General features: G+C 34.4%; 1 protein-coding gene across 1 annotated transcript in view; it reads left to right on the top strand.

Annotated features, from left to right (window-relative positions):
* Positions 1 to 27,278, top strand: part of Sap-r (prosaposin) — a 61,292-nt gene that overhangs the window by 31,375 nt on the left and 2,639 nt on the right. The window contains exons 8-17 of the mRNA XM_069842120.1: positions 1,890 to 2,009; positions 5,154 to 5,334; positions 7,627 to 7,778; positions 9,286 to 9,420; positions 11,744 to 11,884; positions 13,320 to 13,527; positions 18,257 to 18,408; positions 18,503 to 18,695; positions 21,488 to 21,639; positions 23,112 to 23,306. Of these exons, the coding sequence (XP_069698221.1) occupies positions 1,890 to 2,009; positions 5,154 to 5,334; positions 7,627 to 7,778; positions 9,286 to 9,420; positions 11,744 to 11,884; positions 13,320 to 13,527; positions 18,257 to 18,408; positions 18,503 to 18,695; positions 21,488 to 21,639; positions 23,112 to 23,306 (1,629 nt within the window). The remainder of the gene's footprint in view (positions 1 to 1,889; positions 2,010 to 5,153; positions 5,335 to 7,626; positions 7,779 to 9,285; positions 9,421 to 11,743; positions 11,885 to 13,319; positions 13,528 to 18,256; positions 18,409 to 18,502; positions 18,696 to 21,487; positions 21,640 to 23,111; positions 23,307 to 27,278) is intronic.

Raw genomic sequence — 27,278 nt, 5'->3', positions numbered from 1 at the left:
CGGAAAAACCCAACCAGGTAATCAAATCAAAGGGGTTGATGCTGAGGACTCGCCATAGACCATCCGGCTTCAGTCCCACGGCAGGATCCAACCCAAGCCCGAACGCAGCTCCAGATCAGCAGCCCAGCGAGTCTGCCGACTGAGCTACATCGATGGCTCTATTAAAAGTATACAATACATAGCCAATCAGATTATTAAATTTACAAACATAAACGATCATTCATCAGTTGAGCTATATGTATAATACAAAACAAGTAAGTTAATTAAATTTAAGCCATAAATAATTCAACCAGTTGTGATATACAGAAATTGATAATACATATCATGCAAACTACTTCAAATTACAAACACAAAGACAATTTATCAATAGAGCTATATTGAATTGAATTGAAAGAGTTGAATTGGGAGGACAAATTTAAAAGGTACGCAAACGCGTCCTTGCAAGGGGTTCGGGGCTGCAAGAAACTAAATATGTGAGCTCCAAGCCTGTTGGCCACTAGTCTCACTCCGAGTTACGCTGTTCCACTGAAGGAGCTCTTGAAAATTTTGAAGGGGAAAACCGAAAATGGACGTAACCTCTTAGGTACCACATACCACATAGAGCTATACAGTTTACTGTTCTATTTAAAGCATACAATTCATCGGCCAAAACTATACAAATATATACAGTACAAAGTAAGCAGATTAATTTAATTTACAAGCATACTTTCATTAAGCTATACAAATTCGTGCAATTAATATCAAGTAGATTAATTCAATTTATAATCATAAACAATTCATCAGTTGAGCTATACAAACAGAGTAGTCTGATGATATCGATTTCAGTGTATCAGATGTACCAATACATGTGATTCAACAATATTGCGAATGTTTGTCAATAAAAAAGTGTTTTTAATTCAATAACATCACAGTAATTTATATTTTTTTTATAGTATTATTCATGTTACCTTAGGAAAATATTTGGGGCTAAGCGGGATGAAGTTACAGGTGAATGGAGAAAGTTACAAGACACAGAACTGCACGCATTATATTCTTCACCTGACATAATTAGGAACTTAAAATCCAGACGTTTGAGATGGCCAGGGCATGTAGCACGTATGGGCGAATCCAGAAATGCATATAGAGTGTTAGTTGGGAGACCGGAAGGAAAAAGACCTTTAGGGAGGCCGAGACGTAGATGGGAGGATAATATTAAAATGGATTTGAGGGAGGTGGGGTATGATGATAGAGACTGGATTAATCTTGCTCAGGATAGGGACCGATGGCAGGCTTATGTGAGGGCGGCAATGAACCTTCGTGTTCCTTAAAAGCCATTTGTAAGTAAGTAAGTATTATTCATGTTACTGTCTACCAATTGTTACCATTGTAATTTATTCTCGCATAATGATCACACCATATGTTTTCATGTCAAAAAGAAAGTAATAAAAAAATGCGACGATTATGCGATGAAATACGGTATTACTTATACTTTTGTAGGTGAAGAGGATTTTTTTAATTTGTTAAATCTTACATGGATTGTAAACACAGCTGTAGTACATAAAATATGTTGTGGAATAACTCTGCCTTATCTAATGTAGAATCAAAACAACTTTCTTTAGATAAAACTTCATTTCATTACAACATACGGTACTTTCCAAAATAAAATATAAATATTATTATTTTCTGATGTACGTTATACTGAGATTTCACTGGATTTCCTTTTTTTTGCCTAATTATTTATGTTGTTATTTTCCTGTATCACCATTAAATAACTGGTTAAAAAATGTCGAGTTGATTTATGGTGCTCATTTTATGCCAAATTTCTATATTAGTGGATGATCTTTGACAATTTTGTCATTCTTCTTACAGTTACATGAACATTTATCATTTGTAATTGCATCTCTTTACAGTGTCTTAGTCTAGTGAATGAATACTACGCAGTGATATATGACTTCCTGGTGAACAGTTTGAATGCAGGAGAAATATGCAAATTCATTGGAATCTGTGGAAGGCCTGGGCTGAAAGCGAAGGTAAATTGTCAAATACATGCAGAATTAGATGTTCTTTTTTTTTTTTCATATAATACTCCGAGTAAATAAATTGAAACATTTCAAGAAATTCTAGAAAATGCAGACTGATGCTATATTTCGCTTAGGTGGAGCCTGAAATACAATATCAAACATTGATTATGTACAGCAATATGTTAAGCTATGCAATTATAGTTTATTTCATTGTAATAGAATAGACATCATGGCAATTAATTTGTCTTATTTTCTGCTGTTGCAGACATTATTGCCATCAAAAACAACTTGGCTTTCATTCTTAACCCCATTATCAGATTCGAAATGCATGTCGAACAACCAGCTGAGGTGGATGCTGAAAAAAGAAACTTATACAAACCGACAATCCCATATTATAAAGAAAATACTACCTTTCACAAATCGAGGTTGTCAGTCTGATGGTGGAAGCAAGAGGAACCATAACCTCCTCCTTGGCCAAAATAGCAAAAAATTATGAGAAAAATAGTCATTAACTCATTAGTGCCTTAAAGGGATCCATTCGGAATTTACGAAATTAACAGTATAGTAAAAACATTTGAAATTTATTTATATATTCATTTCTTGTATTTTTATTCTATTGTACTTGTTTAATATATTTTATGACATAGATTTCCTCTTCCATTTTTTCAAATTACATATTTATTTATATCTATACACATATATAAATATCTAGTACAGTACACTTTGTCAGTCGTGACAGCCTTTTAATAAAGGAAATTTATAAAATAAAAAAAATTGATGAAAGTCATTCTGAGAAACCCTTAGTGAAACTTCTGCTGTTACATAACGAGAGTTACCAGTGCTCAGCTATTACAAAAACGAAAAACAATAGTTTAAAAATTTACATAAGCATAAAGTACCAACAATAGTTTCCAAATTTACTTAAGCATCAAGTACCAAGTTAATCATTCTGTTCCCTATGTACTTAGTTTGAGGAGAAGTTTTTACAGGGTGTATAGAAACAACACTGACAACACTTAGTATGTTGGGCTAGACAGTAAACTAATCATTTTTCTAGAGGGAACCCAAGTTCGGAAATTCATGGTTTGGGCATTGTGGGGTGTCATAGTTTGAGAACAATTCGGATATGGTAATGGGTGTGCGTTAAGAAACCCAACAAGAGCATCACACCGTATAGTAAATTAGGAAAGGTGTTTAAAAAACTGCCGTATGCGAGCAAACAAAACAAGGGCACTTTTGGCTGGACAAAAAAAAATTTGTATCTGCCAGATTGTCACAGTCTGGGCCACATTAGGATGTTCGCACGAACTTTCATTTTCAGTGAATATTCGAACCTAAAATTTGTGTATTATTTGTGTTGTGTGATGTGTTGTAATAAAGAAAATTCTCACAGTTTTTATGTTTAGTTCGTTATGTTCGGGTTGTCAGTGTTGCCACCACACGAACTTTCATTTTCGGTGAATATTCGAATCTAGAATTAGTGTATTATTTGTGTTGTGTGATGTATTTTAATAAGGAAAATCCACACAGTTTTTATGTTTATTCAGTTATGAGCAAGTGATAGAGAAATAATCTTCATATGACTGCAGTTTCAACATTTGGCACCATGAAATAAGAACTTTTTCTTTTATATACCGGTATTTATTCAATTATCCGGCAAAATCTCGTATCCGGAACTAGCCTGGTCCCTTTGGTGCCGGATAAGAGGGATTCTACTTTATACTGGTACATGTCGTAATGCTGTCAAGAACGTTACAGCATTGGTACACAACACAAACTATTCACTTAAGATGCGAACCATGAACTATGAAGGGATGTAGTGCATGCGCAGGAAAGTTAAGGTGTAGTTCGTCCACCCACCTTAAGCTGATGGCTAATGGGTTGCATAACTACGTAATTAGTACACCAAAAACAATTCATGAAACTTTGATGCCCCACAGCGCCCAAACTATGAATTTCCGAACATGGGTTCCCTCTTGAAAAATGATCAGTTTACCGTCTTGCCCAACATACTAATGGCCAGTTTGTCCAAGTAATGTTTAATTTTGCTTAACGAATATTAAATTAACAGTCTGTTGTCCACACCTGTGGAGTAACGGTTAGCGCGTCTAGCCGCGAAACCAGGTGGCCCAGGTTCGATTCCCGGTCGGGGCAAGTTACCTGGTTGAGGTTTTTTCCGGGGTTTTCCCCTCAACCCAATATGAGCAAATGCTAGGTAACTTTCGGTGTTGGACCCCGGACTCATTTCACTGGCATTATCACCTTCATCTCATTCAGACGCTAAATAACCTGAGATGTTGATAAAGCATCGTAAAATAACCTACTAAAAAAAAATTAACAGTCTGTTTATTTTTAACGCTTTGTTAATGTATTTTCCATTTGTTCAACATAATTTTGTTTAAGATAACCAACACTTAACTATAACGTCTGTTAGCACTATTTTAACTACTCAACAGCAGTTGGTAATGATTCTACACATGTAAGACAATTTTTGATTGGCTAAAATTAATCTTTAAATTCTATATTATGGAGCGAGTCATGAAACTTGCATAAAATGACAACCTGTTATAGTAGGCCACGCTCCATAAACAGTTGACAAATGAAAGTTGTAGGTGACGTGCTGAATAATAATTACAAAGTAAGGTTATATTGCCTCATTGCCATTATGGATACGAAATATGAAAGAAATAAAATAACACTGATGTATTTAAACAGTCCAAAGTATTTTTTAAATGTTATATTACCAGTCATATGCTAGTATTCCCTACAGAGAGACACAGAATATTAATTTCGCAACTTCTGTTCGAACAGCTGTGGAGACATCTGCCATATTTAACTAACTGTTAAACGAGTTAACTGTCCGAAATCCTACATTTAAAATTAACAAACTGTTAACAATCTGTTAAACCAAACTGGTGTTGAAAACATACAATTTTATTAATTAACAAACTGTTTAGAGTTTAACAGTCGTTAAATTTTCTAACAATACTTGGAAAAACTGGCCATAAGTGTTGTTGGTGTTGTTTCTATACATCCTGTATATGAGTTCATTCACAGTTCCCTTGTGAGAAGTAAATATTTACTTACGTGCTTGTGACATACATTGGTTTTCTCTACTGTTTGTTATAAATGATTTATTTTATTTCGACACAGGGTCCCATCTGGCCACTTCTTCCACCAAAAGCTGTTGATACACTGCAGACAACACTTCAGACTTTGAAGCCATCTCTCTTGCTTCCTTCACAGCCTGTAGATACAATTCCTGCTACTAAGATTATTGGTCAAGATGAGGCCACAAGTTATCACAGGGTTCCCATTGGTGATAATGGAGGAGGTTAGTTTTAGTTTTACTTTCTCTATCTTCTTAATATTTAAACTGTGTCCATGAACACAATGAGAAATATTTTTTTTAACTGTGTATTGGATTTCAATTTACTGGATTAGATTCGATTATCTTACAAAAAACCTTAAATGGAAATGTTACATTTCTAAAATACACATTTACTAAAACTACGACAGATGTGATTTCTCACTTTCAAGATTATGTTACTGTTATATAAATGTGCAATATGTGCTGCAATATAAGCTATTTAGATTAATATTTGAGGAGAAAAATTCGCTCCGGTGCCAGGGATCGAACCCGGGTCCTTGGTTCTACGTACTAAGCGCTCTGACCATTGAGCTACGCCGAATTCAATCCACAGCACTGGATCGAATTATCCTCCTTCAATGTTTCCCTTTTGTGGCCTGACTCCAAGTTGGACATATATGTCAACATATATGCCTAATGTCAACTGCCATTATACTAGGAGCGCACTCAGCTGAGTGACTTGTTTGGCCGGGATTCTGCAGTTAAGTGAACAGTAATCTGTACAGACATATGAACTGCTTGCTAAGAGAATATTATAGATTTATTAATTTGTCATACAGAATAATATCTGTATGACAAATTAATAAATCTGTAATAAGCTATTTAGATTTAGAATCCTATAGTATGAACGTAATAATAAGTATTCATATTGCTTACATTGCTGCCCTCACATAAGCCCGCCATCGGTCCCTATTCTAAGCAAGATTAATTCAGTCCCTAGCATCATATCCCACCTCCCTCAAATCCATTTTAATATTATCCTCCCATCTACATCTTGCCTTCCCTAAAGGTCTATTTCCCTCCGGCTTCGCAACTAACACTCTATATGCATTTCTGGATTCGCCCATTTATGTGCTACATGCCCTGTCCATCTCAAACCTCTGGATTTAATGTTCCTAATTATATCAGGTGAAGTTTTGCATTGTATAACTTTCTCTATTCTCCTGTAACTTCATCCCTCTTGGTCTCAAATATTTTCCTAAGCACCTCATTCTCCAACACCCTTAACCTCTGTTCCTCTCTCAAAGTGAGTCAAGTTTCACAACCATACAGAATAACCGATAATATAACTTACTTACTTACTTACAATTGGCTTTTAGAGAACCCGGAGGTTCATTGCCACCATCGATCCCTATCCTGAGCAAGATTAATTCAGTCCCTACTATAATTCCAAATCCCTCAAATCCATTTTAATATCCTCTTATTTACGTCTCAGCCTCCCTAAAGGTCTTTTCTTCCTCCAGCCTTCCTAAAGATTTTTTCCCTCTGACTTCCCAATAACACACTGTATGTATTTCTGGATTCGCCCATATGTGCTATATGCCCTGCCCATCTCCGACGTCTGGATTTAATGTTCCTAATTATGTCTGGATTTAATGTTCCTAATTATGTCTGGATTTAATGTTCCTAATTATGTCAGGTGAAGAATACAATGCGTGCAGTTCTGTGTTTTGTAACTTTCTCTATTCTGCTGTAACTTCATCCCTCTTAGCTCCAAATATTTTCCTAAGCACCTTATTCTCAAACACACAAAAGCTTCTCAACCGAGTAATACAGTACTTTGAACGAAATGAATAACAAAGAGTTTAAACCAGTGCAAAAATATGTATATATAAAATTAAAAAAATATTGAAGTTACCGTTTCCAAAATTAAATTCTTATGATAAAAACCAGCCAAGAAAGGTACTTACCACATACAGGAAAATCCGAGATACTTAAACAATCAAATTCTGTAATTTTGTACATTATCACAGCTTTGTTAATGAATTTCCTGCATCAACACTTGTAAGTGCCTGAATTTTCATGCCAGACTTCCAACACTCTTATAACATTTATGGCAGTGATGATCTATTTATGGCGATTGAAGCTATATTTGGAGCATTGTTGTCCAGTCACTTTCATTCCATACAGGCGTGTGCACATATGTGCTTTTCTCATAGCACTTGCTTTTTACATTTCAATGAAATGAATAGATGGAGATCGATTGTTGTTCTAATTTCCATTCCTTCATTCTTGGCTGAAAAACAAACCTGTCAAATATATTAGAAAATCAGGGCATGCTTCATAGAGTGAAAACTAATTGTGAAATGCTAGTTGTGCTGTTCTAGAAAAAGACTTCAAGGAGCAGGAAGAACTTTATTAGAGGTAGTCGTGGACTTCCTTCACAGCTCTACTGTTACTTCTAATATTTATTTGAAAATTCTACGACCTATACTACATATTATTATTAATCTATTCCCTTATTTGTTTTTACAGTGGTAAGAGTAGCAGATGTGGAAAATGCCCAACTTCCTATTGAAAGAATGATGCCACAGTCTATTATGCTTGTTAATAACAAAGAAGTTTGTGTGTTCTGCCAATATTTCCTACATTATGTACAACAAGCTATTACAACACCAGCAACAGAGGTAATTTTTTTTACAAAGTTTTGAAGCAAGCTAGCAGAAATAAGTAGGGAAGATTATAATTTATGTTTACTCGTTTATTTTATATATATATATATATATATATTTACATCTGTAATCAATTTTTGTGTTTTAAGTGAAATGTTCTAGAATTTCATTTAACATCGAAGTTTACATTCTTCTTACACCCCCCCCCCCCCACTAATATTGAAAACTTCTGGAATTTCCCAAAAGTTTGAGACATTACAGGTTTTATTATTATTATTATTATTATTATTATTATTATTATTATTATTATTTTACAGCCCATTGGTATCTGAGCCCTATAAATAATATTTCATGGAAGTGGAATATCAAGATCTTAAAAAAAGTCCCATTTTCCTAACTCTTTTAAACATTTTTCAGTATCTGCACAGCCTAGTATATACAGTCATGAAGCTCAATACGTAGTAAATATGCATCCATAGGTAGTTGCTAACCACTAGGATCACTAATATTGCCTCATTACACACAATGCAAAATAGTACTGGCACAATCAGTTGTTCCTAGCACCGTCAAAACTCAAGCTTCGTGACTGTATATACCAGACTGTGGTATCTGTTTAATGGCAACTGAATGTACTGTTTTGAACGGGACAGTACCATTATTTTCTTATGTCCTGGCCATCCTGTCATTTTAGTAAAACTGTCACTTTTGTCCCATTTTTCATAAAAACTTTTAAAATTTAAATATGTTTTAATATTGGTAAATTATAACCTAAAATCAATATTATTGCTTTATCTGATGGATTTGTGCACATTTTTTTTTAATGATTGAAAAAAATACCTAGATTTTTAGAATTTTTGTAATGTAGTAGGTTTTATTCTCTTTCTCTGCCAGGAAGTACAGTACCAGTAGAAAGAATATTTTATATTATGACAATTATATGATCGAAGGAGAAATTTCGATTACACATTGAAGCAATGAGAGCTATGCTAATTGTAAAACAAAATTGTGACATGGAATGTGATAGGTTTTATGACAAGGTACTGAAAGACTGAAATTTGTTACGAAAGGTAAAATCACCTGAAAAATACTACTGGTATGATCGTTGTGAAATACAGGCCCATCACTCTACAACAAGCTAAAGTTTTTGTAAGTTTTCTATCAAGATTATTGTGAGTTCAACTTAAATAACGATTCCTACAATGTATTTAATTGTACAATATGAATGAAATGGAATTTTATCAACATTCATATTTAATCCAATCGGATTATTTGATCCTGTTTGATGTAGAAACATTTATCAGACAAAACATTTTAATGACTTTTATTTTAAGAACATAACCTGTGGGTTTCCTGCCCTGTTTTTGTCTAAAAAATTATGGTCAGCCTAAATTGAACAGAAACTTAATGAAACATGGAGAAAGATAAGATATTTAGATTAATTCATTATTTGAGCATCATGCGTAGTTCAGTCTAAGTTCAGTAACATACATATTAGTACTACTAAGGTTTCATTTTTTCACAGGAAAAAATAGAAGATGCTGTCAAGAATGCCTGTGATAAATTGCCCAAGACCATCGAAGATCAGTGCAAGCAATTCGTTGAGTCATATGGTAATGCATTCATTGCTCTTCTGGCAGAGGAAATAGATCCATCTTTGGTAAGTTACATACATACACCTTATTTACTCGCGTTATTCACGCACATTTTGCCATAATTTTGTAACTTAAATGGAGGGTGCTTGATTTAATATTTTTCATTTTTTGGCCTCAGAATACTCTCCTCAGTTTCTGTTTCCTCCAGTATCTTAACATTCCGAAACTGTGAACTCTTGTTGCTCTGTTGGCACTTTTTTTTTTTCATATTCTATCACTTTTAGTTTGAAACTCGTAATATGGCTTGAATTTAGCATTTTGTGCATTTTAATGCCATATTTCCAGATAAGTTGTAATCTAGTACAATAAATATTTAAGGCAAACATTTTTGACTAAGAACTGATCAACTTTAGGTCTACGTAAATTACATAGTTACCGGTATACAACGAACACAGAATTACTTATATATGTACAGTAAAACTTTCTTTATACATTTCTCATTTATGATGGTGAAATCATTGCAATAAGTGAATTTCTCAGGAATCTTCTATGCCACATCAATAAATTTAGGAATGCAGTTATATTGTCAGACTCCAAAGCAGCTATTCTATCAATCGTCTCTAAGCACACACCTTCATCTCAAACAGCAGAAATAACTAAAATGCTCCCTCAATTAATATCACTCAATAAAAGAATTGTATTCCAATGGATACCATCCCATTGTGGAATCCTGGGAAACGAGAATGCGGATGCTTTAGCAAAGAAGGGCAGCACTGCTACTTACAGATCTGTTACTAAATCTACGTATTACTCTGTGAAGAGATTTATTAAATCTACATACTTAGACTTCAACAAACAAAATTTGAAAACTCAATCCCAAGGGAAAAAATGGAACTCTCTGCATCAAAATCCACAGTTAATTCCCGATTTACCACGAAAATCGTCTGTAGCTGCATTTAGATTGGCAACAGGCCATGATTGTTTGGCCAAACACCTGCATAGAATTGGAATATATCAGTCCCCTAACTGCCCATTGTGCAACTCAAACCAAGAAATGGATTCGGAACACCTCAAAATCTGTGCTTCAGTGGCTGGCCATGATAATATCTTTGAAAAATATTGGAGTGCAAGAGGTCAAATGACTTTATTGTCAAATGCCTGGCATTAGAAAACAACAACAACATTTCTCATTTATACGTTTTTCATACTAATACATTTTTTTCTGAAGTCTGGCAAAATTCCTATATTTTCCATGTTAATTTACTTCAGTTATACGTTCTTTTCATGATCGTATTTTAAACCTCAAGAGGTTCAAAACTTTATTTATACGTTCTAATTAAATTTTGCTCGAAATTAGATTGCAGTGAAAACGTAGGATGCGAAAATACCGTATTTACGTCATAGAATATGATACACAATTTTTCTTATATTGTCAAGACAGGTTATAAAGGCACTCCCTTACCTCTAACTCGAAACATCCAAAAACCTGTTGTCTGAAACAGGCAGGTGCGTGTCGTGAAAATTAAACTAGACTCGCTACCAGGTTCAGAAGTACAAGTACTAAGGGACAAATTCCAGAATGTGTTTGGGAAAAACAGTGGATATAAAAAAAATGTGTAAATTTGCTTAAGTATTGGAGAGTGTGCCTGTATGTGAAATTGACGGTGTATGTGTTTGCGACATTCCTCTATTTAAATATGCATTCTGACGTCCTGTGATGTGGAAAGATCGTTTTCACAGTATAAGTCGTTGTTCAGAGATAATCGATATGCATTTGTGATGGAGAATTTGGAGATGACCTTTGTTGTTCACTGCAATTCTCGGCCAACTACTAGCACTCAAGTGTGGTTGGTGAGTACCTAGTAAAATTTTTTTTTTCCAAGCTAAGTAAGGTATATTTGTCATATTTAAAAAAAAATATATATATATATATTTTTTTATTTTTAGCAAATATTTTTGTACTTTTTAGCACATAAAAAATAAATATATTTAAATTTTTTAGCACATAAAAATCCGCTCCCTAAATATTAGTCTTTCAGTACATACAGTTGCTCGTAGAGTGGAAGATATTTTGCCAAAAACATAATTTGCCAGTTGAATGAAAAAAGAAAGCAGTTTGAACGTGTAGGTTTTAGCTCAATAAAGCAAAAAGGTTGAATACTAACGTTATTTATGACCTTTGTTTATTAGACTTAATTTAAACTTACGTGACTTGGCCCGCGATTCTTTCTCGGATGGTTAATGTGGTCCTCGCTATGAAAAGTTTGGCAAGGCCTGTTTTATAATATGAAAAAGAAATAAATTGTGGCAAAATGGATAAAATGTGTCATCATCATCACCTCCTCTCAGTTTAAGAATGATAATAAAAGAATCTTGATTACTTTTCAGATCTGTCCTCAACTTGGTCTGTGCCCATCAGTGTCAGTATCTATTGATCCTCATCATTATGTAAATGATAAACCTACCTGCCCTCTGTGCTTGCTGGCTGTGCAGTCTCTCATCAACGAGCTTAAGAATAACAAAACTGTGGTAAGAAAATAGATTAAATTGTGGCATGTATGAAGTGTATCCCTAATTTGAATTCGTAACATTTGTTTTAAAAATTGTTATACCGTACGTTTTTATACAGGGTGGGGCATGGGAACCATGTGTTTTTTAAATGGCTTGTACTCGGTCATTATGAAAGGGAGAGACGTGCGGCATGTGACAGTCCATTCCATGGCTCATAGACGTGCGGCATGTGACAGTCCATTCCATGGCTCATAGCATTTCACCTGCAGTCGGCATCATGGAGCAGTGGACGCATGTTTGCGTATGATTGTTTTGTTAGAAATGGCGAGTCGGTGACCTCGATAGGGCGTGAGTTTTGCTACAGATTCAATATTAATCGCAATGATTCTGTTCCCATGTGTGACACAATCTTATGTTGGGTTAAAAAATCTTTTAAAAAATAGGCGCAATACTGAAGGATAAATCGCCCGGCCCCCAACACAGAGTGCGTACTCCAGAAAACTTTCAGTCAGATAAGCGATACTGCGCAGCCCAGGCCGCTCTGCTCGAAGACATTCAGCTACTCTTGGAATCAGCAATCGTATGGTAAGACGGATTTTGCAAGGCGATTTACATTTACACCCAAACAAGATGGGTGGTTTCAGCAAGATGGGGCCACGGAGCATATCTCCAGAGCGTTAATGACAGTTCTTTGCCTCCTGTTCTCCAATCGTCTCATTTCGAGATTTGGTGATGTTCCATGGCTCCCTCGGTCCCCTGACTTGTCCACGTGATTTTTTTTCTCTGTGGGTACCGAAAGGCATGTGTTTACGAGGATAAGCCCCGAATATTAGATGAATTAAAGGACACAGTACGTCAACACATCACCCAAATCAACAGAGATCCCCTGGAAAGAAAAGAGGTGAATTTTCGTCAGCACCTTAAACAATGCGTGAACACAGACGGACATCACATGCCAGATGTAATTTTCCACTCATAATTGAAATGGTATGTTCTCACAAACGTTGTTCTACGAATAAAATGTGTTGAAAACAAAAACTAACTGTTTTATGATTATTTTAAAAACACTTGGTTCCTATGCCCCACCCTGTATATTTCTGAATTAGAAGAAATATAGGCAATATACAACATTCAGCATGGAATAGCTGCCATTGTCGTTTATTGGAAGCAGTTTTCACTACAGTTCTAACAAACCTGAACAATTTCCTGGGAAAAAAGCTAGATAGCAAATGTATGTTACATTGATTATGTTTTTGTCATTTATCATATTGTACAAAAGTTCAACCTGAGTTACTAAGCCTGAACTTTATTCTAAAAGATGAAAGAAGGGCATAAAAATATCCATTTAGTACGTATGCCGGTAATTTTATTTTGTTAATTATGGGTTAGTCCTAAATATTTTGGGAGGAATTTTTCATACAATAACAACTATTGAAATGTCGTTGCTTTACAGGAAGCAATAAAGCAGGAACTGGAACAATTGTGTGGTGATCTGCCACAGTCTCTTTCTTCAGAGTGCAAGAGCTTTGTTGACAAATATGAAGAGATATTGATAGAAATGTTGGTAGCTGATTTTACACCTCAAGAAATCTGCATCTATATTAAACTCTGTGATGCACCTGAGAAGCCAAAGAGTACTACTACACCAGTTCCAGATATAAGTAAGTTCTGACATTACAATAATAATTTTATTCTGACTATTACACTTTTAATACGTCACACTACTTTTGACCAATAAAACGATACAGAAGGATGTGTTCCAATCAATCATGGCTGTTTATCGCTACAATTGTATCACTTCCCTAACATTTGTTTGTTTTTGTCACTTCCCTAGCATTTGTTTGTTTTTATCATCTCCCTAGCATTTGTTTCTTTGTTTGCCAATATTTCAAACTGCAAATTCTTTACGGTACTATAAAACATGCTTTGCAATCGTCATTTGTTTCTCGCAAAGATAAAACATGCTTTGCAATCGTCATTTGTTTCTCGGTACTATAAAACATGCTTTGCAATCGTCATTTGTTTCTCGCAAAGATACCGTGCGTTTTTTTTAAAGCAAGACGTAAAGCACTGCAGCAAGACCGTTCTTTTATTACATTTGCTTCACCGTCGCTGTAGCAAGCGTGCAGCAAATCAAAACTTCGCTTTACGAGTTTGCTGCACGATCCATCATGGCGGAATGCATGTTTTGGTCTTTTGCAATGTTTATTATTGTCAAAATCGTCTAGTAATAATAATTCTATGTCATTATCATGGAAGTCGAAACTATTTAACATGTTCGGTTCTTTTAATGTTAAATTTATTACTGCAGTAATAGAAGCCAATATTAATTATCCACCATTTTGCAGTCAGTTGACCTACTTACGTTTTTTTTCGACCCTAATTTTGCTGCAGCAAAGGCATGAAGCGCTTTTAAAAAAAATGCACGGTTAGTCAATTGAAAATGGCGGCTCCATTCAAACGTTTTGGTGAAGCTAACATTAGTGTAAATTAATACCTATTTTAGTGTATTAGAGTACTTTATTTCTTCTAATCTTTATATACTTTCTTCTGTTTTTGTCACCACCTTAGCATTTGTTTCAAATTCCAAATTCTTTTATGGTACTGGTAATATAAAACATGCTTTGCAATTGTTGTTTGTTCCCCTCATAGTCAACTGAAAATGGCAGCTCTGTTCAAATGTTTTGATGAAGCTGACATTAGTGAAATAGAATTTTAGTAAGAAAATTAATATTTTATTGTATTAGAGTACTTCATTTCTTCTAATCGTGTAATAGTCAATCAAATCCCACTCGAATTTTGATTTTCTCTAGATAACTGCTCGTGTTCTACTTGCAGATTTATCGGTATAATCAGAACTTCTAATGAGATTACTGTTTAAAAATCTTGTTTGATGCAGTTTCGCACTTTATTGCAATGCTTCTGCTTTAGTCCTATCGTCATAAAAAGAAATTACATTAACTTTCTTTAACGTTTATTCATTGGGGCATTTATGAGTAATATGCATATTTTAATTTATTCTTCTTTCTCTTCTCTCCCTATCCCAATTTAGTAAATGTATTCCTGTTGCGATCTTAGAAGTCACTTCTTGTTTTATGTGGTCCATCAAAATTCCATTTTCTATTTGGGTTAGGCCTATATGTTTTTTCGAGTTTTATTCTCATTGACTTTGTTTAAATTATGGAATATACATTTTTTCTTCTTCTTTATTTTTTAATTTTTATCAGGTTTCGAGCTCCCTTTAATTGATCTGAGAAATTTCATTTCAGCTACTTGAATCCTCCTAATATCTTAGTTTCATTGCCCAAGTTTTTGATCCATAAAAATAAAAAATATATATCTGAATGTCTTTCTTTAATTTCTTCCTTAATATCATTTGTATAGTTCCACATAATGATTGAAATTTATTTATTATTTATATCCTGATTTTGGTAGGAAATATCACATTTCAGTTATTGAAAGTTCAGTACAGTGAATTCTCTCTATTCTGAACTACATACAGTGGAATCTGAATGCATTCTTCCTGTTATAGTAATTTCCACGCCTTTTCCGTCTGCTTTTTGATCCCAGAAATAGTCCTACAGAAGAACCCCGACTATCTGTCACCCTATTAACCGATTGGTGATTATTTCGCTCTCCATTTTTTTTACATAGAATAATATAAGTGTACTGTGCATTATGTTAGTAAGATTTTTTTTCTAGAGAGGATTATTGCAAGCCTTTACCTTTACCAGCATGTAGTAGAAATGCTGCTGCCAACAACAGGAACAGTTACTTGTGGGAGGGGATGTTTTTCTCAGTTTATAAAATAGTCACTACCTGCTTTTCAAAGAAATGATTCCAAGAACTTACACACAATTGCAAACTCGTGCACCATTCAGTCCTTCCAACTGTTCGAGTGGCTGTACTGTATAACTTCTATGCAAAATGTCTTCCACCGGCATCAAAAATGTTATACTAAGATCGTAAAAAAAGTGCAGATAATTCCGCTGTTTGGGAAAGAATAAACTGTAGCTCATCTCACATCAGAATACAAGACTGGTGTTACAGGTGTGCGCTATGTAATAATAAAAAAACAAGGTTAAAGTGCTAAGTATTCCTTACTTTGCTATACTTCATTACGTTTTTAGTTACAACCAGCATAATATTGTATAGTGTAGACGCCAGTGGTTGCAGTTTGGCAGGAGCTTCAAATTACGGAACTGTAATGGCCTATGCTCTTAATTTATGAAAATCTTTTATGGTACGGATTGTCCGACTTTTTCAATTCACCATTCAGTTCAACTCCTTCATTACCACGAATAATAGAGGTTCTACTGTATATAAATAACACTATTTTTTCCCGGCTTCATTGCTCCTTGTAACTGTCATATTGTATTGATCGTAAAGATTATTATTGGTGTAAATGTAGAAAAATGAAGTAAAGGGATATATATATTTATAGACCGAAAAGAGAAAGAGTATACAGTATTGCGAAATTTTTCAGAAGGAAGATGTAATTTGGATTTGACATAAATGTAAAATGTATCACCACAGTCTAGTATATATAGGCTGACCAGATTTTTTATGGTCCAGCAGGGGACATCGGCAATGTCAAGAAAAACCACAAATGCTCATCTAGTCACTCTCCATTGAAATGTTGCATAAAATACATGTAACAGTAGATACACTGATAGTACTTCGCACGCTAAATTTGTAGAATATCTTAACCGTTTTAATTAAATGCATAAACACACGTAACTCCTATACATAATTATAGTAAATTTTAGTACTGACGCATGCATGGAAGTCTTTCACATAATATTGTACACACTGAACTCTAACTTACACATTTTACAAGTACTTGTCTGAAGAATGTATCTTTTTAAGGATCTGTTCATTCCCATACAGTTTCACACTAAGTTTTTCACATGAGAAATGTAAGTTTGTTTTCACTTGTTTTAACTGTTTCAGTTTTCATTCTTGAATTTTCATCAGTCCACATTGAGTTCATTGTGGAGAAAAGTCTTTCAAATGATGAATTACTGACTGAAACACACAATTAATGACACTATTTTGAGAAAATTTAAAAATAGAATGGAATTTTTTTCAGATGTTGAAAAACATCATATCTCTTTTCACCTGTTGGTTTGTTACGGAATTCCTCATTTTTTTAACTACTTAAAAATTGACACTGTGGCAGTTCTAACACTTCCGCAAGAGTGCAGAATATCTCATACTGTACTCGCTGGTTCTTCTGTCTCGTACTGAGAACTGTTCTGAAATGTGCATGAATCGCAGAAATTTCATCACGATACTTAAATATATAATGTGTAAAATGTTACTGAAACAAAATCAAAACTTCTGGGGACAAAACGGAGACATTTGCTCCCAGAGGACAGCAACTCAAAACCGGGGACTGTCCCCTGAAATCGGGGATGTCTGGTCAGCCTAAGTATATACAGTCATGGAGCTTGAGTTGTGAGGGTGCTAGGAACAATAGACTGTGCCGGTACTATTTCGCATTGTTTGTAATGAGGTGATATTAGCAATCCTAGCGGTTAGCAACTATCTATGGATGCATATAATAGACAACCCTGATCTTCTACAGCTAATTAGTTTCAATATTGGTAAATCAAATTTGAGAAAGCGATCTCTCTTTTATTTACAGTCAACAAAAACACTATCTCATAAAAGTCTCCACTTTTATTAATGCTTCGAACTTACAATCATCTATCAAATAAACAGGATTTAGATTTTTCGTTATCGTACAATATGTACAAGTAAAAGTTATGTAAAGCATTACTTGAAACACATGTTCTGTGTTGGTGAGTTTTTTTTTTTTTAATAGATTAATTGGGCCTGCTGTGTAGTGCTGTATATTGAATTTATTAACATGGTGTTGTATTTGCTCTGCAATTTGCCAATTATAGCTACGCCTACATTTTGCATTTTTGGCTGTGATGTCTGTACTTGGCTCTCTTTGATTTGTTTTTATTTGGTGTTTTTAATTTATATCTGTATCTGTCTTTTTTATTTAGGTGGTATCTATTTTTTTTTTTTAATTTGTAATTACACTTGTATCTGTTTTACCTCTTTTTTCGTGTTGTATGCAATATGTTTTTTTATCTGTACTGTGTATTGTAATTGGGGCTTTGCCCTGTTATGGACGTAAATAGATAAATAAATAAATAAATATTTGTAACGAATTGAGCTTCGTGACTGTACATACTAGACTGTGGTATCACCCTCTGCCAGTTTTAACCCAGGTTAATTTAGGCTAGTGACAAGTGTAGTAGCACTAGACCTCTGAGGATGACATGTAACATCTGAGCTTTGAAAATGATTAAGACCTTGGGTATTGTACAAGGATTTTCATATGTATTGTTGCTGTCTTGATCTTGTTTACAGTGAGTAATGAGATTCCTCCACTTCCATCAGAGGAGAAGACCCACGAGAAACAAAATGAAAACAGATTGTCTGCCAAACAGTCAGCTAGTTGTGAGATTTGTGAGTTTGTCATTTCAAAGATTGATGAAGAACTGAAGGATGCAACTGTAGAGGTAAGAGGAAAAGTTTTAATTAAAGGTATGCAATAAGCACACTTTACAAACACTACTTTATGTGAAATTTAATTGCATTATATTTACTTTTTAGGCAGAAATTAAGGACATTGTTAAAAATATATGCAATCACCTCCCTAAGAAAATGGTGAAAGAGTGTAACGAGATCGTGGACGAGTATGCTGAAGCAATTATGGCAATGCTTGCAGTCACTCTGAGTCCCACTGATATCTGTTCTGGTCTTAAGTTCTGTACTGGAAAACAATTCAAACATGCTGTTCTAATTGGTGAGTACCTACCTTACTTTGCAGTAATATTCCAAAATCTTAACACACTTGAACTTTGTAATTATGTTTTTCCAGTTAAGAGGAGAGGATGGTATTTTTTTGGTGAAAAATGAGTAAATTAAAAAAAAAAAAAAATTTTTTCTTAGAATGCTCTGTGATAATATGTGTGGAATGCATAGCATAATATTTTGTGGGCATTTGTGTCCTTATCAGATGTTGAGACACCATTTTTGAACTTCCTGCATTATGGATTTTTAAATCACTCAACCCCTTTTATTTTTGTTTCCAGTAAATTGAATTTTCAAAAAAAAAAATTTTCTTTAAAATACTCTTTGATATATGTGTGGAATGCATTACATAAAATTTCGTGGGTATTTGTGCCCTTATCGGATGTTGAGACGCCATTTTTAAACTTTCTGCACTATGGGTTTTTAAATCACTTGCCCCCTTTTATCGGTTTACGGTAACTTCATTTTTTTGCTACATTGCCAGACAAAAATGGATATAATTTCTGAACTATTAAAGATACATGCATGAAATTTAGAACACACATTCTTTAGACTATTAGGAAACTTTTCTCTGTAACAGAATTTTGTTAATTGATTTCATTTTAAAATCGTCCGTTTGTTTGCAAGAAAGGAATTCAGAAAAGTGTTATTAAATTTTAATTGTTTATTTTACAAACATAGGGACTAATATCAAAATTCTGTTACAGACAATTTGTAGAGCATGCTTTTGCAAGTATATTGCAAAAAAACGGGATGAATCTACCTTTAAAAATGGTTAAGATATATCGATTTTAGTAAAATCCTGCATTGGGTACTTTTTTTTTTTTAAATCTGGGCCCCCAAATATTTTTTTTTTTTTTCAAAATATTTATTTTTGGTTGAGTTTCTACAGATATGAGCTCTCTATATACAAAAAAAAATTATTATTTTACACGAAATAGGGAAAAGGTTTTAAAAAATACCGTCCTCTCCCCTTAAATTCTCATTCAGCTTTGTTACGACACCAATTTTATCACCAGAAATTTAGATTATGTTCAAGTTCTAATCTGTATACCCAAGGAACAGGCATATTAATAAAATTTATGTTCTGTGTTTGCAGATTGAATACACTTAAGTTGTAATAGATGCAAGCTAAATTTTTAGTAATACAAGAAATTATGTCACTACTGTGTGAGAGCCAGCTCTGAAACCCGCTTATTGGTTCCGTACCGCATTCCTACTGCTTTGTGTATTTTTAGCCTAGTATAGTACAGTCTTTCGTAATAAGGTCATCACCCATTTAACGGTTCCACTTCTCATTCCTGCCATGGTTTCAGAGCTGGTGCTCAGAAAATATGTGCTACTGAAATCCATGGAGCTTCAATATCTTAAATATTTTTTATCTTATTTTGAAAAATCAAATTAGTGGTAGAGTTGTGAATTAACTTTCATATGCTTCAGTCATTCGGTGAAATCAGAGACTGTACTGATAAATTACGTGATACATGCAAATGTCCTCATACACTGGTGGCTGAATCATCACTTGTGTTTTTTTTTTTGCTCCGTGATTTTAAATGTTTATTTTAAGAGCTGAATTGATGAATAGAGTTGTGATGAAAATACGTTGTGAGTTGGTTGAAATGTATGGAGAAATTCGACTTTTACTTTATATATATATATATATATATATATATATATATATATATATATATATATTGTCTTTAGTTTTTTATTTAGGTCCGATTTTTGTTTTATAATTTATTTAATGGGTTTTATTCTTGCTTATTTATTTGCTTTTAAATTATTTTATATGTAAGTTTTTGTGTGATTTAATTATTTTTGTCTTAATGATTGTTTAATTTTTTGTTAGGAGCTCTTTGTGTCTGAGTGATATGATATTATTTATATATTCTACTCCCATTCGAAAACTCCATCACACAAAAGATGATTGGTTGGTTGGTTTGGTTGGTTGGTTGCAAGTGGCAATATTGTTGTTTATAATTTTCTCCCGAGCTTCTCATTATAAGGCTACTAAATTATCGTTCTTTTGTTTATCACTGTCAAGTTGACTGCACTGCTGTTTATTCAAATTTGCATTTTGGATGTTCAGTAAATAATTTAATTTACTCATGTCTTCTGAAAGGTGTCCCATGCTGTAGTGTTGTGGCATGGATGAATATATATTTATCCATGGTTGTGGTCTGAGACGTCCAGCATGCACGAAATGCATGCTGGTTCGAGTCCTCATGGGGTAGGAATTTTCTCATGAAATTTCGGCCAGTGTATGGGACCAATGCCACTCAGTATCATGATCTATTTGCGGAGCTACAATAGGTAGTGAAATCCAGTTACGAAAGCCAGCTATAATAGCTGGGGGTGATCATCATGCTAACCACATGATACCTCCATTCTGGTAGGATGATCGTTCACCTCTGCTGAGGCATGTGCACTTGAGGCTAGCAGCCAGCTGGTTGGTCCTGCCTCTCAATGGGCTTTTGTGCCACAGCCTAATTGTTACTTATTCGTGTCTTTTGAAAGTTACAAAAAATACACTCTAAAGTGTATCATTGGTATAATCGGTAAATAATTGAATTGTTACGAAATGCATAAAATGTATAGTGAGAAAATATTTATATTATTTTCTCGTTGTACAAAGCATAAAAATATAGTAATGTGATGCTGCAAAATACCTATTTCGAGATTTTCACTGAAATGTACGTTTTCAGATTCCCTGATCACTACAGTGCGTGATTTATCATGTGATTTAAATAATAATTCTCACCCTCTCCGTTTTCTGTCTTTTAGAATCAATAAAAAAGAACATGAGAGAGTGTGAAGTCTGTGAAGCAGCAATGGGAGCTTTGGACGGCCTTCTTGGTGATCCTGACATAGAACAAGATGTGGGTCAAATGTTGAAAAAAGTTTGCCCCATTCTCCCAGCAAGAGATCAGAACCAAGTAAGTATTTTCAAAATTTATATCAAGTAAGTATTTTTTAAATTATGTATCACTTAGTGTATAGCTAGAAAAGGTTCCCCCCCCCCCCCGCCCCTGTAATACCAAAACCAATAGCTACAGTATGTATTGTATGGGTAAATTACCCTAACAAAAACCATCTTTCAACATTTTCTTACCTTACATTTAGAGGTTTGTTTCTTTACTTTACAGTATTGTTAACTTTTATTTTATGCCACTAAGTTGTTGTTGTTGTTGTTGTTGTTGTTGTTGTTGTTGTTGTTGTTGTTGTTGTTGTTGTTGTTGTTGTTGTTGTTGTTGTTGTTGTTGTTGTTGTTGTTGTTGTTGTTGTTGTTGTTGTTGTTGTTGTTGTTGTTGTTGTTGTTGTTGTTGTTGTTGTTGTTGTTGTTGTTGTTGTTGTTGTTGTTGTTCGTCTTCTTCTTCTTCATCATCGACATCATCATCACTACCACTTCATGATCTAGGACAGCATTTTTCAACCTTTCTCAACAAGTGGCACACTAAAGGTGTAATTTAAAATCCTGCGGCACACTCATATAATCTAAACCAGTGGTTTCCAACTGGGGGGGGGGGGGGGGGGATTTTGAGGGTTTTAGAAGGGAATGTGTTTACTAAATGTTGACTTGTGCTGCTTTCGCTGAATGTTGACTCTCTTGGACTCCCACTTTTTTACCACTTTTTTCACTTTTATTTTTCCAATTTTTGCTACACCTTTACTATTTTCATTTTCTCGCGGCACACCAGTTGAAAACGGCTGGTCTAGGACAATCTTTTGTTTCAGCGTATATATATAGTTGAACTGACCTTTTTCATCTTTTTGTCGTCGAAGGTTTCGTATTCCTGCTGCTTTGTATTATTCCTAAGCTTGTCTTGGAAAGCAAGATATTCGCATCATTAAAACAAGGGAGTTCCATCTGTCTCCATTGTTGTTCAGATTTTCATGAAGGGGAAAATATGATTAGCCTATTGAAAGTCGAGTCAATATTTCAGGTTTCATTATCACAAAATTCACTTGAAAAGTATACCTTAAAAATGGGAATTAAATATTCTTACAGTAATTCGGCTGGGACTTGACAGATTATTCCTTAAAAACAGGAATGTTAAAACGGGATTCTACTGCATATGTAGATATGTGTTTGGCTGTGCATTCCCTGATATGGTTTCCCTTGCAGATGTGATTTCTGATTGGTGCTCAAATTTCCAGAAACAGTCTATTAATTCTCGTAATGTGCGAAGTTACGTGCTTGCTATATTTTTCTTTACTAGAGTTAATTTTTCATGACTATGTGTTTCGTAGTAGCGTTGTGTTAACAATTGCGCTTATATCTAAACTTCTATTTTCTAATTCTTAATTTACATAGTTATATTAACGTAAGTAATGTTGGAATATTTGCAAGCATATATCCTTCCAAAGCTTATAATATATGCTCTAAATATTTGCTCTTTTCTTACAGTGCAATCAGCTAATTAGTGTGTACGGACCAAGTATCCTGAATATCATATCACAAGTGGCAGATCCACAGCTGGTGTGCTCGGAAATAGCAGTATGCCGGTGGGATAGACAGAGAGTGCATCTACTAGGAGGCAAGAAGTGTTCGTGGGGACCAGGATATTGGTGTCAGTCTGTGGCACATGCTAAATCTTGTGACGTAAGTAAAATCATATTTATCTTCATAAAAAAAACAGTTAAAACGTTATCAGAGGGAAAATAAGTAAGCCACTCAGTATGGTAGGAACAGTTGTGTTGTGTGTATAATGCTTAAATGGTTATTTGGTCAGAATTTAAAAAAATATTTCATTCTTATTAAGAATTGCTGATATAGATACTTCCATCATGTTGATCTACTGCGTGTTCAGTTCAAAGTGTGTCGTGGCTCGCTGTATGTCGTCATATGGCTAGCCGATGAGCCTAGAGAATTCAATCTTCCTACACTTCCACAGAGGCGTATTACGTATGTGCCAGAGAAGTTGCCTGGCAAGTACGGCGTTCATTCAGAAGAGTACTTACCGATACAAACAGGTAACGCCAGTAGTGGCAGGAATGTGAACTGTTTGGAAACATGTACTGAGGTGAGTTTTTTTCTTACTGTCGGGATATGTGGAGAGGGTTAAGACGATTACTTACGTATTTGTTGACATTAACTTCGACAGTCGACATGGACATGGAGCATTTTATTTGTGTTGTGGAATGTTGCCATACGCAACCGATGATAACAAATACCCTGCGTATGACTTCCCGCGCAAAACACAGTTCGAAAGAGGTTATGGTAGCACACAGACTGTGCAGACTGCCATCTGTTGCTACGACGTTCAAGTTATACCATACACGTTCTCAAGTTCAGATTGAACGCCTTGATTAATAGGCAACTTCTCTGACATAAAAGCTGAAACTCGCTTCAAATCGCTGACTCACAACAGTGACGTCATGACACACTTTGAAATGAACACCCAGTAGTAGCCAGAGCTCTGTGGAATTGCAATTCTGTGGACCCAGGTTTGGTTCCCAACATACCCCCAATTTATAACTTGTTTTGGGCAAGTCCATGGTCCAGGTAACACAGGAGTTTTCTTCAGAAGCTCCAGTTCCCCTGTGGCATCCGGCATCCCAACAAATGTCCTTGATCATTTCATGTCATTGCGAGTGTAGCATAGACACTTATGGTGCACTCCGGGCAATGATTATGTCAGTAAATTGGTCTTCTGTTTACTTTGTAACGGGAATGATTTTGCTTTAGTAACATAATCAGTTTCAGTTTTTGTAAGATGTTGAAGAATATATTCAGACATATTTCACTTTGAATACAGTGAAACCTCATTAATCCAGACTAATTGGGGTTTAACGAAAGTCTGGATTAACTGAAATCTTAAAAGAACAATAGAAAGTGCATTAAAACTCCGTTTATAGCAACAAAACACGTTTATTATGGTATATTTAAAGGACATAGGCGTAAATACATTATACCAGTACAGTAAAATGTAAAGCAAGGGTTCCTTAAAAGCCATTTGTAAGTAGTAAGTAAATACATAAAATAATAATATTTGTTTGTATAGTTTAATTACTTTAATGCAAAGTTGATGAGTTTTCTTTATTTTTAATACTATAAAAATGTAATATTGTAATTATTGTAATTTCATAGTTAATTCTAAAGTATAAAAGTAAGTCTTAAAACGGGGTTCTTTAATTTTTTACAAACTCGTCTGTTTTTCTTTTTTTTTTTTTTTTTTCCTGTCCGGATTATCGAGGTTTTACTGTAATTATGGAAAGCACTCCATAGGAGGCATACTAAATGGCGTCCTGAAAGAAACAACTACTAGTAGACTTTCATATGCACAAGAAAAAGCAACTAAAATGTAGTATGTGTCAGATGAAACCAACCAAAATATGCCTAAAGTATGATCTGCCCCTCCACATTAACTGTTTCGTGTCTTTTCACACAAAGTAAAACAATTGGTGGAAAAGCCTGAATGACTGTATATATAGTCCGGGTCAGCTTACTTCATATCCTAAGGGTGAAACCTAACCATTTTTCCCCCATTACTACATATGCTAGTGGATTGTGGTAATTTTCTAGTTTGCAGGTTGAATTTTCTTTTGCCATCTTCGTTTCGAATTTCGATACTGACAAATACTACGAATGATAGTGATTTTGTAACTTGTATGTTGGCAGCTGAGACAAATATCGACAATATTTGTCAGTACTGGAGTTCCATGAAATTGAAATTGTACTAGATTTCTGAGCCGGTTACTAGAAGCTAATGAAATTTGAACATATTAATAATTAATTAATATGAATATTAATACATAATAGTTATTTTATGTGTTGCATTGTGTTTATAATTCAAGACTATAGTCAGGTAAGTTTTCGGAGTTGGCCAAACAAAATACATTTTTAGGTTAGGTCTCGTGAGTGAATTGTTTAATCAAATCAACGACTTTTCGTATTGCCAGACAAAATACTCGACATGTTGATTCCTTTCTCGTATAATTTACCTACGAAAATATGTTACAAATTCTTGAATTATTTAGAATAACCTTCCAACATAAAGTAGGTAAGTAAATAAGTCATTTAGTACGTAGGATCACAGTCTAGTCGCGAAGCTCAATACGTAGCAAATATGCAAACATTAGATAGTTGCACACCACTAGGATCGCTAATATCGCCTCATTACAGGCAATGCAAAATAGTACTGTCACAGTCTATTGTTTCTAGCACCCTCAAAACTCAAGCTTCGTGACTGTATATAGTAGACTGTGGTAGGATCGTGTGATATCGGTAACAGTTGACAACACTGACAAGACGGCAATATTTGCTGTTTAGGAACTGTTCTTATGTGACCCTCACTATACACAGCTGATTCATGCTATACTTTGTGATATTTACCACTACACTATACAATGTGTACATTTCTGTGAATCAGTAGTTGACAACAGGGCGTGTCATTTAGTAGACAGGCCTGTATTCCATAGTAAATTTGCATCATCCATTCTTAATATATATTCTTTCCACAATCTATATATATAATTTGAACTGGTAATGGAAATTACGGGAAAATGGCTGAACGGATTTTAATAAATGGCACCTCATTTTGAAGCTTGGAACCCAAAGTTTTTTGGAAAAGTAGTAGTTTTCAGTGAAATGTCAATTTTCCTACACAATTTTCCTATTTTCCAAAATCCATCTGTTGTCAGTTTTGAGAACTAATTTTATCGAATCACGGCCGACTTGACTGACTTTCAGAACAAAATACACGCTACAATAAACAATAGGCTATTACACGAAGGCCATGACCTGCAGGATTGCCGACATATTGAGAGCTCAATTCAATTTGTTATTAAAAACTGATTCTGCAGTGTATAATAATTTTCTGAGTACAACTGTGTATTGGATATTCAAATCTACGAAACTTGAGGTGGTTTGATGACATTATTATCATTAGAAATTAAATATTATTATAGTTAATATCATGATGCATCTATTTTTCATTAATTGTACATAATATTGATGCTATATTGATGACATGAAAGTGAAACGTTTTGAGGTTATGTAAGTAAATGTAGAGAATATCTTAATTTATATCTCCATTTCTATAATTTACTGAGTGGCTGCTATATATAACTACAAAACTTAAGTAAGATAATAATATTGTTATTAAAAATCAAATATTTTTATACTTATTAGCCCAGTGGGGTTGGGTCTTTTTCATATACTTAATGGCGGTGTAGTGTAGATATTGATATGTGTCATTGTCTTCAGTATTAGCTCGAGAGAGCGCAAAAATTACAGTTCCTAAGGAAAGATAAAAAGGTATTACTTACTAATAAAATAAGAGGCCTAGAAAATTTTGTAGTCTCCAGATCATTTCAGCAAGATCTCTTAGTAGGATAAAATGATTTTACGCTCTACATTTCAAGTTCTACGTGCAGCAGCTATATGAAAATGCTATTGTTCGAAAGCTTAGCAAACCTGACATTTTTTTAACTTTTGCCTACAATCCACAATGACCTGAAATAGCTACTGCTATCGTCCTGACACTGATACTTGCGTTTTCGCGTTGAAACTCAAAAACTGAAGTTAGATAGGTTCAAGAAAAAGTATTTGGCCTAAAAAATCCATTCAGAG

The sequence above is a fragment of the Periplaneta americana genome, chromosome 12 (assembly GCF_040183065.1).
Source record: "Periplaneta americana isolate PAMFEO1 chromosome 12, P.americana_PAMFEO1_priV1, whole genome shotgun sequence".
Classification (NCBI taxonomy): Eukaryota; Metazoa; Arthropoda; class Insecta; order Blattodea; family Blattidae; genus Periplaneta; species Periplaneta americana.
Note: the sequence above shows the minus strand (reverse complement) of the source record. Positions and strands in the feature narration are given on the sequence as shown.